Raw genomic sequence first — 12,500 nt, forward strand, 5'->3', positions numbered from 1 at the left:
ACTGTGCAGGTATCAGCGGCTTTTTCCTGGGTGTGATCCCCGGGGACCCAGGGGTATTTGTCAAAACGCTCAAGCAAATGTCACTTAATCCTCCTGGGTATGGGAGAGAAAAAGACTGACAATTTCCCCACCCCTGGGGATCAAATAATAATGCAACTGCCTTCATGTTAAGGACAAAATACTCTGAGGCCAATGGAAAATGTTCCTTGTTCCAGTGTCTCTATGAGTGTGGGAAATTAGCTTGTTCCTTTGATCAGTCAAAACATGACAGCTTTTCAAAAACTTTAGGCAAACCAACGTGCAATCAAAACCGGCAAGAGCAATAGCGATATTTCTTGTTTACAAACATTGACGTCACATTTCTTTTGATATTCAAATTTGCCAACCACGGAACAAAAGAAGTGATTGTTTCAACAGCCAATTAGGTCCTGGTTGGCATATTAATAACAATGCGTGACGTCACGAGAAACATCACTGTACTACGAAAACCACCGATCTGTGGAATGCGCCTGAATTACTGGGTCACTGCCCCGTCCACTTCGCTTGTAAAATAGTTAAAACTCTAGATAGGTGTTGTGTTCGACAGGCGAAGAATCTTTTCTTGCACTCGAAGTAACAGCTAGGGAGTCCATGGTTGCACTTGAAACCTCTTTGCTGGACAAGAACAATTTTATCCATTTTCCCCTGGGACTCATGATTTTGAAGACGTATCTTTCCATTGTTGAGGTTGTTCCAGTACACCTTGACGGCAAAAGCTGGCTACCGCTCACACCGTGGGAAAGAAATTTAATCAAAATGTTTAACTGAAGTGGGCAGGGCAGTGACTCAGTAATTTACCCCTACCCCCCTGATAGTCGATATCTCATAGCCTCATTGTAATTAACAATTTAGCTGAGGAATAAACGTGTACGTGTGAGTAAGGCAAATGCGGAGCAAATAACAGAAAATCACCTATGTCCTACATGTAAAACTATTTAAGTCCCCCATCATGAGACATATCATACTCTAGCTACGGCATTCGTGCATTGTCGGGCGTGACTTATGGCTAAATTGTGAATGCACGCCCAAAAGCTCTACAATAATGGACAATGTGCTGACAAACTGATTACCCAGCCTAGTATCACATTTTTAGTGCTTACAACCAAAGGGTTAACATAGTGAGTTTCTCGTCATTGGAAAGACCTTATCTTATTATATTAGATTTTCCGTGCCAATAAGTGAACATCGGCGAATGTCACTGTTTTTTTTTTCTGTCACGCAAAACTCAAAGTGACAAGAAAGAATACATCATAGCGTTGTCAAGTTAAACCTTGTAGGAAGTTTCCCGGGTTTCTTTCCCGGGTTTCTTTTCCCGCAGTACCACTTTTTAACAAAGGGTCTTAGTTTTCGTGCTACGAAAGCTAAGACCCCGGGGTCTTAGCATTTCTCCCAGAAATTAAACAGTATGTGTTTCAACTACGTTTAGAGAAAGAAATAATTTTATTCGGTTAAGTCAAAAACGTATAAATTGTATTGTTTAATGTGTTGGATCTGACCTAAAACAGTATCAAACACTAAATTTTCGGCAACGTTCTGTTTGCCTTCATCAGAGTAAAATGACGAGATGAATAATTAAAAGAGCTTTTTAAGGCATGTTTTGATTCCTAAAGGCGCTGTTACACCTGTTACACTGTGAAATGTTTCGTGCAACTTGTCTCGCAATGTGTCTTGGCGAAACTGTGGCGGGACAATTTGCACGAAGCATTTCACAGTATAACATACCCTGCAGCGGCCAAAATCGTTGCGAGACAAGTTGCACGGAAAGTAGAACCTAATTCTACTTTCGGCAACGGCTCTTGCAACTTGTCTCGCAACGATTTTGGCCGTTGCAGGGTATGTTACACTGTGAAATGTTTCGTGCAACTTGTCCCGCCACAGTGTCGCCACAACATTGCGAGACAAGTTGCATGAAACATTTCACAGTGTAACAGCGCCTTAAGGGGCACAATAACCTGGAAAAGGCAAATAGGCCTTAAGTAGGAAGAGGCTGGCGTTCATTTACAGCATTGGTAGTTAGCGTGGAATGCCAACATTCTAAGAAATACCGACAGAAACGTTTATTCTTAGAATGTTGGCATTCCACGCCAAATGCAAATGCTGTAAATGAACGCCAGCCTCTCCCTGAGACCTATTTGCCTTTTATTCTGCTCCTTAAAAAGCTCTTTTAATTATTCATCTTGTCATTTTACTCTGACGAAGGCAAACAGAACGTTGCCAAAACTTTAGTTTTTTGAACTTCCTTAGGTCATATCCAACACTTTTTAAAGATTTTATTCATGAACACTGACCGCCCAAACAGTATAAGGCCCGTTTTAAACGTTGCATTTTACATGTGCCGAATCTAATGCAAATGAGAAAAATCTATTGTTTTCGTCCATTTGCATTAGATTCGACACATGTGAAATGCGACGTTTAAAACGGGCCTAGATTGTATTGTATTTGCAGAATTATATCGTTATTTCAGCAACGGGTTTATTCTTAAAATATTCTTAAAATTTCGCAAATTTCAGTCCCGATATTCTTATAAAATATATTCTTATTAAAAAAAGACTGTAGAATTGGTAAGCATGCAAAACAACCTTGCATAGAAGTAAGGCACAAGATCTTTCTATTTTCTTTCGCTTCGCTTAGCCGAATAGAAAACATTTCTATTATATGTATAGAAGAGACAAGTAACAAACAAATAGTGGAGGGAGCCGCCAGCAATGGTCGAGTTTAATACTGGGTTGCCAGTATGGCAATCCCAGTCGGGAAGTGGGTGGGATTTGTTCGTTTTATCTTTTATTTTTATTTTCCGTGTCGGTAAAAGTCTTGCTTGTCACTCCCCTGGTAAGTGGTTCTTTATGCATAGAGCTTTCTGCGCGTATTTTCTTAGGATCGAGAGGGTAGTGGAAATGCGTAGATTTCTCTGGTGGACACAGTAGAAGCATTAACTTAGCCTGCAATGGCGTCGAAAGTCATGTAACGCCAATGGCGTTTCAGTGCATCTTTAAACAAAATATATCCTTATGGAGCTCAAGAATGGCACTTCAATAGGATAAACAAGACAGGCTGTGAATCCCGAATCTGGAATCTTAAAAGTGACGAGTAATGGGCTTCGACAACAATCTTTTGCCCGTCGCGAGCCGAAATCAAAGTGAGCTGTATTTCTAATATTTTGTCAAGTGTGCTGTTATGTAAACCCTGAAAACAAATGAACAATTCTCTGATAACTCAGTATGGGTTCAACAAAGACAGAGAAGGAATCCATAAAGTGGATCTGTTATCTCAGTTGTCTCGCTATTTGTATTTACCTGTTCTCAACTCTGCACAGTCTTCCGGTAACAATTGGAAATTTCACTAATTCAGTTGCGTCGAAAGTCATTGTAACGTGAATGGCGTTTTAGTGGATCTTTAAACAAAATATACCCTCATGGAGTTCAAGAATGGATCGTCAATTGGATGAACAAGACAGCGCTGAAAAATAAATGTCTGGATTTTAAGCGACGAGTAATGGTCTTCGACAACAATTTCATTTTTCGCTTTTGGATATCAAGTGAGCTTTGTTTCTAATATTTTACTAACTTGGTATTATATAAAACACTGAAATCAAATAGCAATTTTTTTATGGATTCAACAAACATTGAAGGAATCGAACGCCTTGAATGTATCACAGTGTTTACTCAAGTCGCATCTTAGTTGTCTGGCAATTTACATTTACATTTACCGGTATTTTGTACTCACCTCCGCAAAGGTGTAAAAAATTTGGAAATGTGACAGTGAAGAATTATTTGAATGAAAGTTGTTGTCTCTTTTGTGCTTCATTATTTACAGTCAAGGTTCCGAGTCGAAAATGGTTTGATCTGAACTGTCAAAAATGTATTTAATTGCATCTTTTGTTTGCACACACGCAATTGAAATAGGAAGGCTTTTTTGCCTCTGATAGTAAATATGTTTTTTGTTTCAATTAATTTTCGCTGGAAAAGGATTTTGCCGAGATATTTCCAGCCTTTGTGTAATATCATGTTGTGTAATTTTCGAGCTTAACAAATTTGCATACCTGGGTTGAAATCTGATACGCGAGGATTTTTGATAAATAACCTCATCTTGGAGAGTAAATCTTTGACTTTGCAGAAACAAATGGTCAAACTCAAGAGTTGCGCGATTGTGATCTTTGTGTTGAATTTGCACATTTCCTGTCAAACTTTATAACACTTGAAACAAAAAGAAAACTAACAAAAACAAAACCTTGTATCTTGCCATCGTTTGACACAGATGCTTCACTGTTTCGCCGCCGCGGTAACTTCATCACGGCGCCCGCTGAATCCGAAGTCACTTCGATTTTGCGCTTTACTTTTGCAGCCAAAAGTAGAGTAGAAAAGTTGAACGTAGCAAAAATCTCCCAAAATGTTTGTCGTTGATCGTAACTTTTTATATTCGGAGTTCAAAATTAATGTGGTTTTCATGTCGTAAATGTTGTTGCTGATGACAAAATATTTTATTCTCGATCGACCATCCTGAAAACTTTCTTCTGCTGTTCCTAGAAACTGTGTATCAATATTTATTCACTTTTGCTTAAATATTTGTTTTGAATAAAGCAAGCTAACAAAATCTGTACCTTGCTTAGTTCGCATTTTTGGGCGTTAAAATAGAATTTTCGGTCCTTTGCTTCAGTTACGAAGTGGTATATTTTTTAGGTCACCCATCCAAATACTAACCCCGGCGGACAGGGTTGAACCAGAATGAACCTGAATGAACCTGAATGAACTTTTGTAAAATACAAAGCTGTCAGACGCTCAGAGTGCACGCTTAAACTTGAGGGAACTTGGAAATGATCAACATGTCAGCGTAGAAGCCAATGTCTCGATTCCCTTTTATTTTCTTCAATCTTTCTGGGTTTGGTACTTTGCGAGTAACTACATGTCTTCTCAGGGGGTTATTTACCTAAGACTTTTACCATGGCACTACAATGATAGACAATACCAAAACAATATCGTGCACTGTTAGAGCTACATATTACGCAAGGACAACTTGAATCTCCTGGAAGACAACACACAGCTCAGTTGACATTATGGAATAAATCGCTGTGTTACTTCACTGCCACACGTAAGCAATGCGTGTCAATATTTTCTAAAGAGGGCAGGAATTTCTTTTTTCTGACAAATGATTAATTAATAGGCCGGTAGCCAGGTTTTTATCCTCAGAAAAGGATCTGTTTCGTCGTACGAACGTGCGAGGACCTGTGAGCCAAAGGGCCTTTGCTGGTATGACTTCTGGGTGACCCCTTAAATGGTCTTAATGACCCCACAACTTGAAAAAAATTGCCCAGAACGCTGCACGTACCACAGGCAACCCAGTGTACCCTCACGGAGGGTCTAGTTTGCAAAAAAACTGAGCCGGGGACACACTGGATACAGGTTACAGGCCAAGAAATATAAGAAAAGAGTCATACGCTATTAAAACGACAATAAAAAATAGTAAGGAAAAAACAGCCTCGAGTAAACTGGTCCGCGTCAGGTGGTGTGACATTCACAAGGAGTGGTATATAAAGGCCTAATTATCCCAATGGGAATTAATACCAAGCAACCTAATTAGACACCTAAAAGAAATACATTTTTCCTTGTGGTAGTCGAACTGTGAACAAAAACTGTAAGACTGAATACACGGGAGACGAAATCATTCTTCCCTGCGATGTTCGCAAGGTTAATGGATGGAAGCTCAAATGCGGTTTGGCGATTACAGAATTGTGAAAATTGTGTAAGAAAGAATGGAAGTTGACTATTATGTTCCTGAACACTGAAACATTTGGTGGCAGAACTTTGCGCAATAAGATTTACATGCGAGGACTTAATCTACAAGAAACTGCAAAAAGAGTTGGGACACTCACTGTTAATAACCGTACAATGCGCGTCATTGAAGTCAGCGCATCCTTAATTCCCCTTCCCCCCAAGCAAAGTTGCTTCCATCTCCACTTGGCATTCAAACTAAAGGGTATCAACATTAAAAAAGGGGGATGGGAGGGAGGGGCATTGTGACTTTTCTTATGAACTGGAAGAGGGGCTTTAGGAAGACGAGGTGAATTTTCTATTCACTGTCTCAACCTTTTTACAACTGCTTGTAGATTTGGAATTGTTGTGAGTTTTCACTCTTACATCATGATGTGTTGTTTCATCGAATATGTATTTACGGGACCTCGTGCTTTAAGCAATCTCCAGAGTGTTTGATAGCGTTCTGCTCAAATGCAATGCATTCTGGTAATAGCTGGTGAATGGCGCAGTGCATTCTGGAAATAAGTGGTGAATTCGTCTTACTTTCTGACGAATCCAGAATATGTTGTCGCTCGCGCTGCGCTCGCTCCGCAGTAATGAAAGATATCAACTTATCGTTCCACAAATCGGCGCTTTTTGTGGGTTCTGAACTGCACGTAAACTTCCCATAAGGCTTATGAGTGATTGAAGGAGTGGCCGCTCCAACGACAATAGGCCAGCAAAGCGTGCTTGGTCGCAGGTTTTTGCATTGCAACTAGCGCTTTTAGAACACGAACTTTGATATTTTCTAACTGCGGAACGGTCATGAAAGTTAGAAAGATAATGACAATTAGTTAAGCTGCTCAAACATGAACGCATTACAAAATTCGGGGGTCGCTTAACGCTTTGCTTTTGTTCGCATTAATTCAAGCTTTAAAACGGCAAAACAAGGAGAAAACTCTTCAAATATATTTCCAGGACTTCCAGGGGAAAAAATCATCATCAAACAAGAAAGAGAAACAACCTTTTAAAACATAATTAGCACACAATACTGTTAAGAGCTTTTTCATCGCACAAATCACCACAGAAGTTTGGTTGCGTCGACGGTTGAATGGCAAATCATCCGCATGGGTCTATGGTACCAAGCCTTCTCAGTAGAGTGCGTCTGGGCTAGAACGAGATTCGACTCCATGACTGGACTAACTCCTTTCTGGTCGCTTCTTTGGGGAGGTTAGAAAGGAAAACTCGAATATACTGAAACATCAAGAAGATGTTAAAACGCAGACAAAGGAACACCGGGTCTCATCGAACTACGTTTATTTTTGTTGCGAAAACGTAAAAGGCGTTACATCTTCATGCCTGTATGTCTACAAGTACAATCTGATTTCTAATACTGCTAACTAGGTATTCCACACTGCGACTAGACGCAACTCTCCTCACTAATCTGTTTAGACGAAGTGACCAAAAAAACAAACGCCAATTAAGGCTCAAAAGGTTTCAGCCTCCCCAAGAGTTCAGTTGGTTCCGCAACGGTCCAGCTCACGTGACAGCTGACACAAAACACAATGGGGGCAGCACAGCACCTCGCAATAATCATTGCACAGGGTGCCCTGAAAAAAAAGAGCGAACGAGAAAACTTGATTAATAAAGTTCATTACCTCTCGGTAAAACTTGAAGTAGTTTTACCTGAATGTTCTGCTGCGTTCTAAGTTTCACTCGCAGTCCTAACAATGCTCCTTGGCAGCAAGTAGGAAACATGCAACCTTCACCCATTCTCTGAGAGACTTGACACAGCAAACACCATGAACAGAAAATACCCATACAGCCTGAAAAACGGTGACAATAAACTGTAAATCTTTGGATGACTTAAACCAGAATCTTACAACATTTGGATGGCTTAGATCTTACAACCAAAAAGCTGCACCCGAGAAGCAAGCGGCGTTTCCTTCTTTGGCCCAATCTCGTCTTTTTTGATCACGCGCAATAGGCCAGCCATATTCGATTCTCACGGTTGCATTGAAACGAACATGGAATAAAGGCTGATGCGGGCGAATCTTTCAGAAGCAAATTATTTCCTCCCCACGAGCCTCCATTGTATCCTCGTTCCAGTGCAATCCTGAGAATACGAATAAGGTCTATTCGAGCAGAAATTGAATATCCATGAAAACATACAACAACAAAAACGAACGATGTAACCCGACGTTTCGGGGTGATCATGACTCCATTGTCAAGGAAAACTATGAAACAGGTCATGCAAATTACTCAATTTAAGACGATGTGGGCGCGACAATTGCCATAACGCAGTGCGAAAATTACACATACCTTCGCACGAATGGAGTCTGATTGCATGTTAAGATTTGGCTTTAAGTTTCTTACAAAAAATGAGCAGGAGGCAATGTGGCCCAGTGGTTAGGGCGCTTGCCTTATAATCCGGAAATCCCGCTCTGACCACCCGTTGAATTTGTTTCTGGTAGTCCCTGGCTCAACTTCACCGCTGAAATTGTAAAACAGCCAACTCTTCCCTCGTTTTGTTAATTGTGTTTCATTGGCCCTGAAAAGCCCCTATGGGGAGCGGGTCAATTAAGTATGCATAAAAAGCATTTCGTGCACTAAACAGTCAAATGTGTTTCTACATTTCTTAAGTACACTGTGCGTGCGTGTGTCCCGTGGACACACTTGTAGTGTTTGGCTATGGAGGAGGACTGTTGTTTACGTCCTTGCACACGAAATGTAAACCCTACATAACCCACATCACACAGATCACATTGAAAACTAGAAACTACACACTGATGATTTACAATTGTTGGCTTTACATTCAGATCTTGTTCGATTTTTCGACTCTCAAACACGGGCTGGATGATGGTGTACTCTTAGGCTCAGTTCCTGTACTTGTAGCTGTTTCTTCACCGTATCTGCTGAGGCTTGGTCTTTGCCGGAATGGTAGGACTACACGAACCGTGTCACGTGACTCTGCTGCTGGACAGATATCTTGGACTGAACGAAATTTTTGATGGTAGAGTTAACGGGGTGTTTTGGGTACTTCAAACGTGAGAATACTGCATGTCTTCGAACGGTCACACTCGTCTGAGAAGTATGACTAAGAGGAAGATAAACGATGTGCTCGATCAAGCATAGTTCTCAATAAACCCTGTTTGTACCGATTGTCAACATGAATCTGATAGTGCAAGAGTTTCTATTTGAGGGGGTTTACCCTCTCGCTCAAGGTTTTCTTCAATAGAGGATATGAAAACATTAGCCAACAGCGGGCCAAGAGGGGATCCCATAGCATCGCCATGAGTCTGTTGGTACAGGGCTCCATTGAACTGGAACAGCTGTCCTTTGGTGGCTACATTGAGAAGCTCGACAAGATCAGCTCTGGTGAGGTTCAAGTAGTGTGTTGTATTAAACCAATTGTTGTTGAAAGCTTTGTTCGCGAGTATCTCTATCGTTTCGTGTAACGGTACATTTGTAAACAAGGAAGACAAGTAGTATGATACCAAAATGTCGCCGTTTACGATCCCCAAGATACGAATTTCATTGTTAATTTCAAATATGTCAGTTACTATGTACCGATTCAGAGACAGACTTAAGTTTAGGGCGCGTTCTTTTGGTACTATTCCGGAATAGGAATACACGGAATCGTGTTCTTTTGGGACCTATTCCGTTTTTGGAATGAACGGAATAGAACTATTCCATTCATTCTGCTCCCGATAGCAGAATGAACTGAATGACCGGAATATGATTCACTCAGAATACGCAAATGAATAGGCATAATATGCGTTCTTTTGGGAAAGTTTTGGCGGGAAATGATACGCGGCCGGCCAGTGGCTTGAAAATTGTAAAAATGGATTGGAATAGCGATGCAAAATGTCTACCGTGGATGCAGGTGTGCTGGCCTCTCTTCTGTTTCTTTACCGGTGCTAAAACAAGAAGAGCTGTCAGTTCTTAAAGAGCCCTTGCCTGGACAAAAGAGATGACATTGGCATGCATTAATCGGTTTGTGCAAAAACCACGAACCTTTTTTCAATTAAGGAGGCTCGAAAGGGTTTTCAGCTGAGCGCGCGCGCGTAAGCCACACACGCAATTCGTAAGCTGCTTGCGTCAGCTCATGATTTAAATGAGTCACGAGAAATAAACAAATACCGCTAATTTCGCTTATCTTTGTCCAATTCCTATATACATGGCATGTAAATAGACATCTCCTATTCACGAAAACTACGAAAATTCTACTTAAACGGTTTAATAGTTACTTAAATCCGTTTGTGTTGACCTGTAGCTCCACTCGCGCGCGGACTTGAATGAGCGGGTGAGCATGCGTAAATGCTCATCTTGTAACCCCCATGATTTTTCATGATTTTGCAACTTTACTCGTTTATATCTCTGCTTCTGGACGGTGAATTTTTTTCATTTTTTGCATGTTAGCTTAGATTAATTTAAACCGTTTGTCTTTCAAATTTAAAAAAATTCTGTAGGTTAAAAAAAATAATCAGAGACAATTCAAAAAAACTTATTTTTCTGAAAAACTGACCTACAGATTTTGTTGAATTTTAAATATTTTAGAATGTATTTCTAACATTATCTGGTAACGATGAATGGGAAAATTTCACCGTCCCGTTTCTTCAAAAAGGACCTCATATGTTGATTTTAAGGCTCAAAGAAATGCCTAATATCGTTGCCATGGTAACATTATTTTGGAGGAAAACATAATGTGAGAAATCTGCGATAGGTACTTAATACCCTGGCCAAATTTCGTCTTGATATGATTGCCCTAACTGTATCTAAGGACAGAATATGTTAATTTGTTTGAAAAAAGGAGAAACTATTTCGAGCCTCCTTAAGTCGACATCAAGAAGAAGAGCATATGCAAATGAAGAAAACCGATAAATCATCGTCAGTGGTGTAGCCAGGGCAATTCACTGGGGTCTGGCGGGAAAATGCGGGTTCCACTGGAATGATAAATGGTACAATCAAGTCCCTGAGAGCGTACTGGAAAATGAGAACTATAAACTCCTTTGGGACTTCAGCATACGGACGGACCATAACATCGTGGCTAGGAGGCCAGATTTGGTGCTTGTTGACAAAAGCAAGAAAAGCTGTCATATAACAGACGTGGCAATTCCAGAAGAAAGTGGATCAAAAGAAAAGGAGGGCGAGAAGGTTGAAAAGTACCAAAATCTGGCCAGAGAATTGAGTAGAATGTGGGAAGTGAAAACCAAAGTCGTACCTATTGTATTGGGGGTTTTAGGAACAGTGCCATTGCCATTGAAGGGCAACTTAAAGGGCATAGGAGTAGACACATCAATTACCTTAGTCCAGAAGTCTGCATTGCTGGGATCAGCAAGGATACTAAGAAAAGTATTGGAAATGTAAAGGACAGGAAAAAGAAACATTTTGGTGTTCTTTGGCAACTTGTTGTTGCCCGACGCCACAATTTTACCAGCTGTTAAAAACTTAAGCTAAGTAGTATGACTATGATAATAATCATCATCATCATCACCATCATCATAGCAGCCTGTCGTGGGTGACAATGGCTGTTTCATTTGGGTCTGATCAGATTCCTCCACACAGCTCTGTCCGTAGCCTTCTGCTGCCAGGAAATCCTGTCGATGTCCAGCTTCTTCAGGTTTCTTTTTACAGTGTCTTTAAATCTGAGCCTTGGTCTACCCTGACTATGACTATGATAATAATGATAATAATAATAATAATAATAATAATAATAATAATAATAATAATAATAATAATAATAATAATAATAATAATAATAATAATGACAAGTGGTATGATCATCATCCTGAAGGAGTTATAGAAAATGATCAAGTAAAGGTGTTATGGGACTTCCAAATTCAAACAGACCATCAAATTGAGCATAATAGACCTGATGTAGTTGTTCTTGATAAGATAGAAAGATCATGTCATGTGATAGGTATTGCGCGCCCTTTTGATACAAGAGTGCTGGAAAAAGAACAAGAGAAAATGGAAAAATACGAAGAATTAAAAAGAGAGATTGGGAAAATCTGGAGCTGCCGAAAAGTAATTGTTGTACCAATTGTCATTGGTGCACTAGGGACGTTCAGCAAAAATTTGAAAACCTCGTTGAAGAAAATTCGACACCTAAGGCCATACATGTAGGTCGTGGCTTGATGCCAAGTTTACAAACCATGTTAACAACATATCGTGTGAATGAACGAAATAATAATGATGATAATAATAATAATAATAATAATAATAATAATAATAATAATAATAATAATAGAGCGAGTTTCAATTGAGTGTCGTAAAACCAAAACCGAAGTAATTATTTTGGCCACTCTTCGTCCTTTTTATTAAATCGTTGGTTGATTTTTCATGGGAGGGGTATTTAACTGGAGTGCCCGTAGCAAAAACCACACGGAGCAAAGCAGAGTAGAGAACCAAAAAACTCTACCCAATTATGAATCCGCGTCTGAGCATCGAACCTGGGGCCACATTGGTGGGAGGTGAGTGCACTCACCACTGCACAATGCCTTCTCCCTGAAAAGACCGACAAATAAACAAGGGTTGAAGTTTGTGAGGAACTACTGAGTCAGACAGAAAATTACATATTATCATATGACCACAAAAAAATGAACGTGCCAAACGGTTGATTTTGTGATGTTATGAGCCTGTATAAAAAGCTGCAATTGACCCCTCCACTAAAGTCAGCAACCGTAAAATACGGATATACCCTGATGATGACTTAATGTTGACAACGTACAG

The 12,500-nt window shown here is 40.1% G+C and overlaps 1 protein-coding gene across 1 annotated transcript in view; it reads right to left on the reverse strand.

Annotated features, from left to right (window-relative positions):
- Positions 1-7,065: 7,065 nt before the first annotated feature.
- LOC137972119 (placenta-specific gene 8 protein-like) overlaps positions 7,066-12,500 on the reverse strand; it is a 9,449-nt gene continuing 4,014 nt past the window's right edge. Inside the window, exons 3-4 of the mRNA XM_068818950.1 lie at positions 7,452-7,591; positions 7,066-7,375 (exon numbers count right to left, since the gene is read on the reverse strand). Coding sequence (XP_068675051.1) covers positions 7,280-7,375; positions 7,452-7,591 — 236 coding nt within the window. The 3' untranslated portion in view covers positions 7,066-7,279. The remainder of the gene's footprint in view (positions 7,376-7,451; positions 7,592-12,500) is intronic.

This window comes from Montipora foliosa, chromosome 9 (assembly GCF_036669935.1).
Source record: "Montipora foliosa isolate CH-2021 chromosome 9, ASM3666993v2, whole genome shotgun sequence".
NCBI classification, from domain to species: Eukaryota; Metazoa; Cnidaria; class Anthozoa; order Scleractinia; family Acroporidae; genus Montipora; species Montipora foliosa.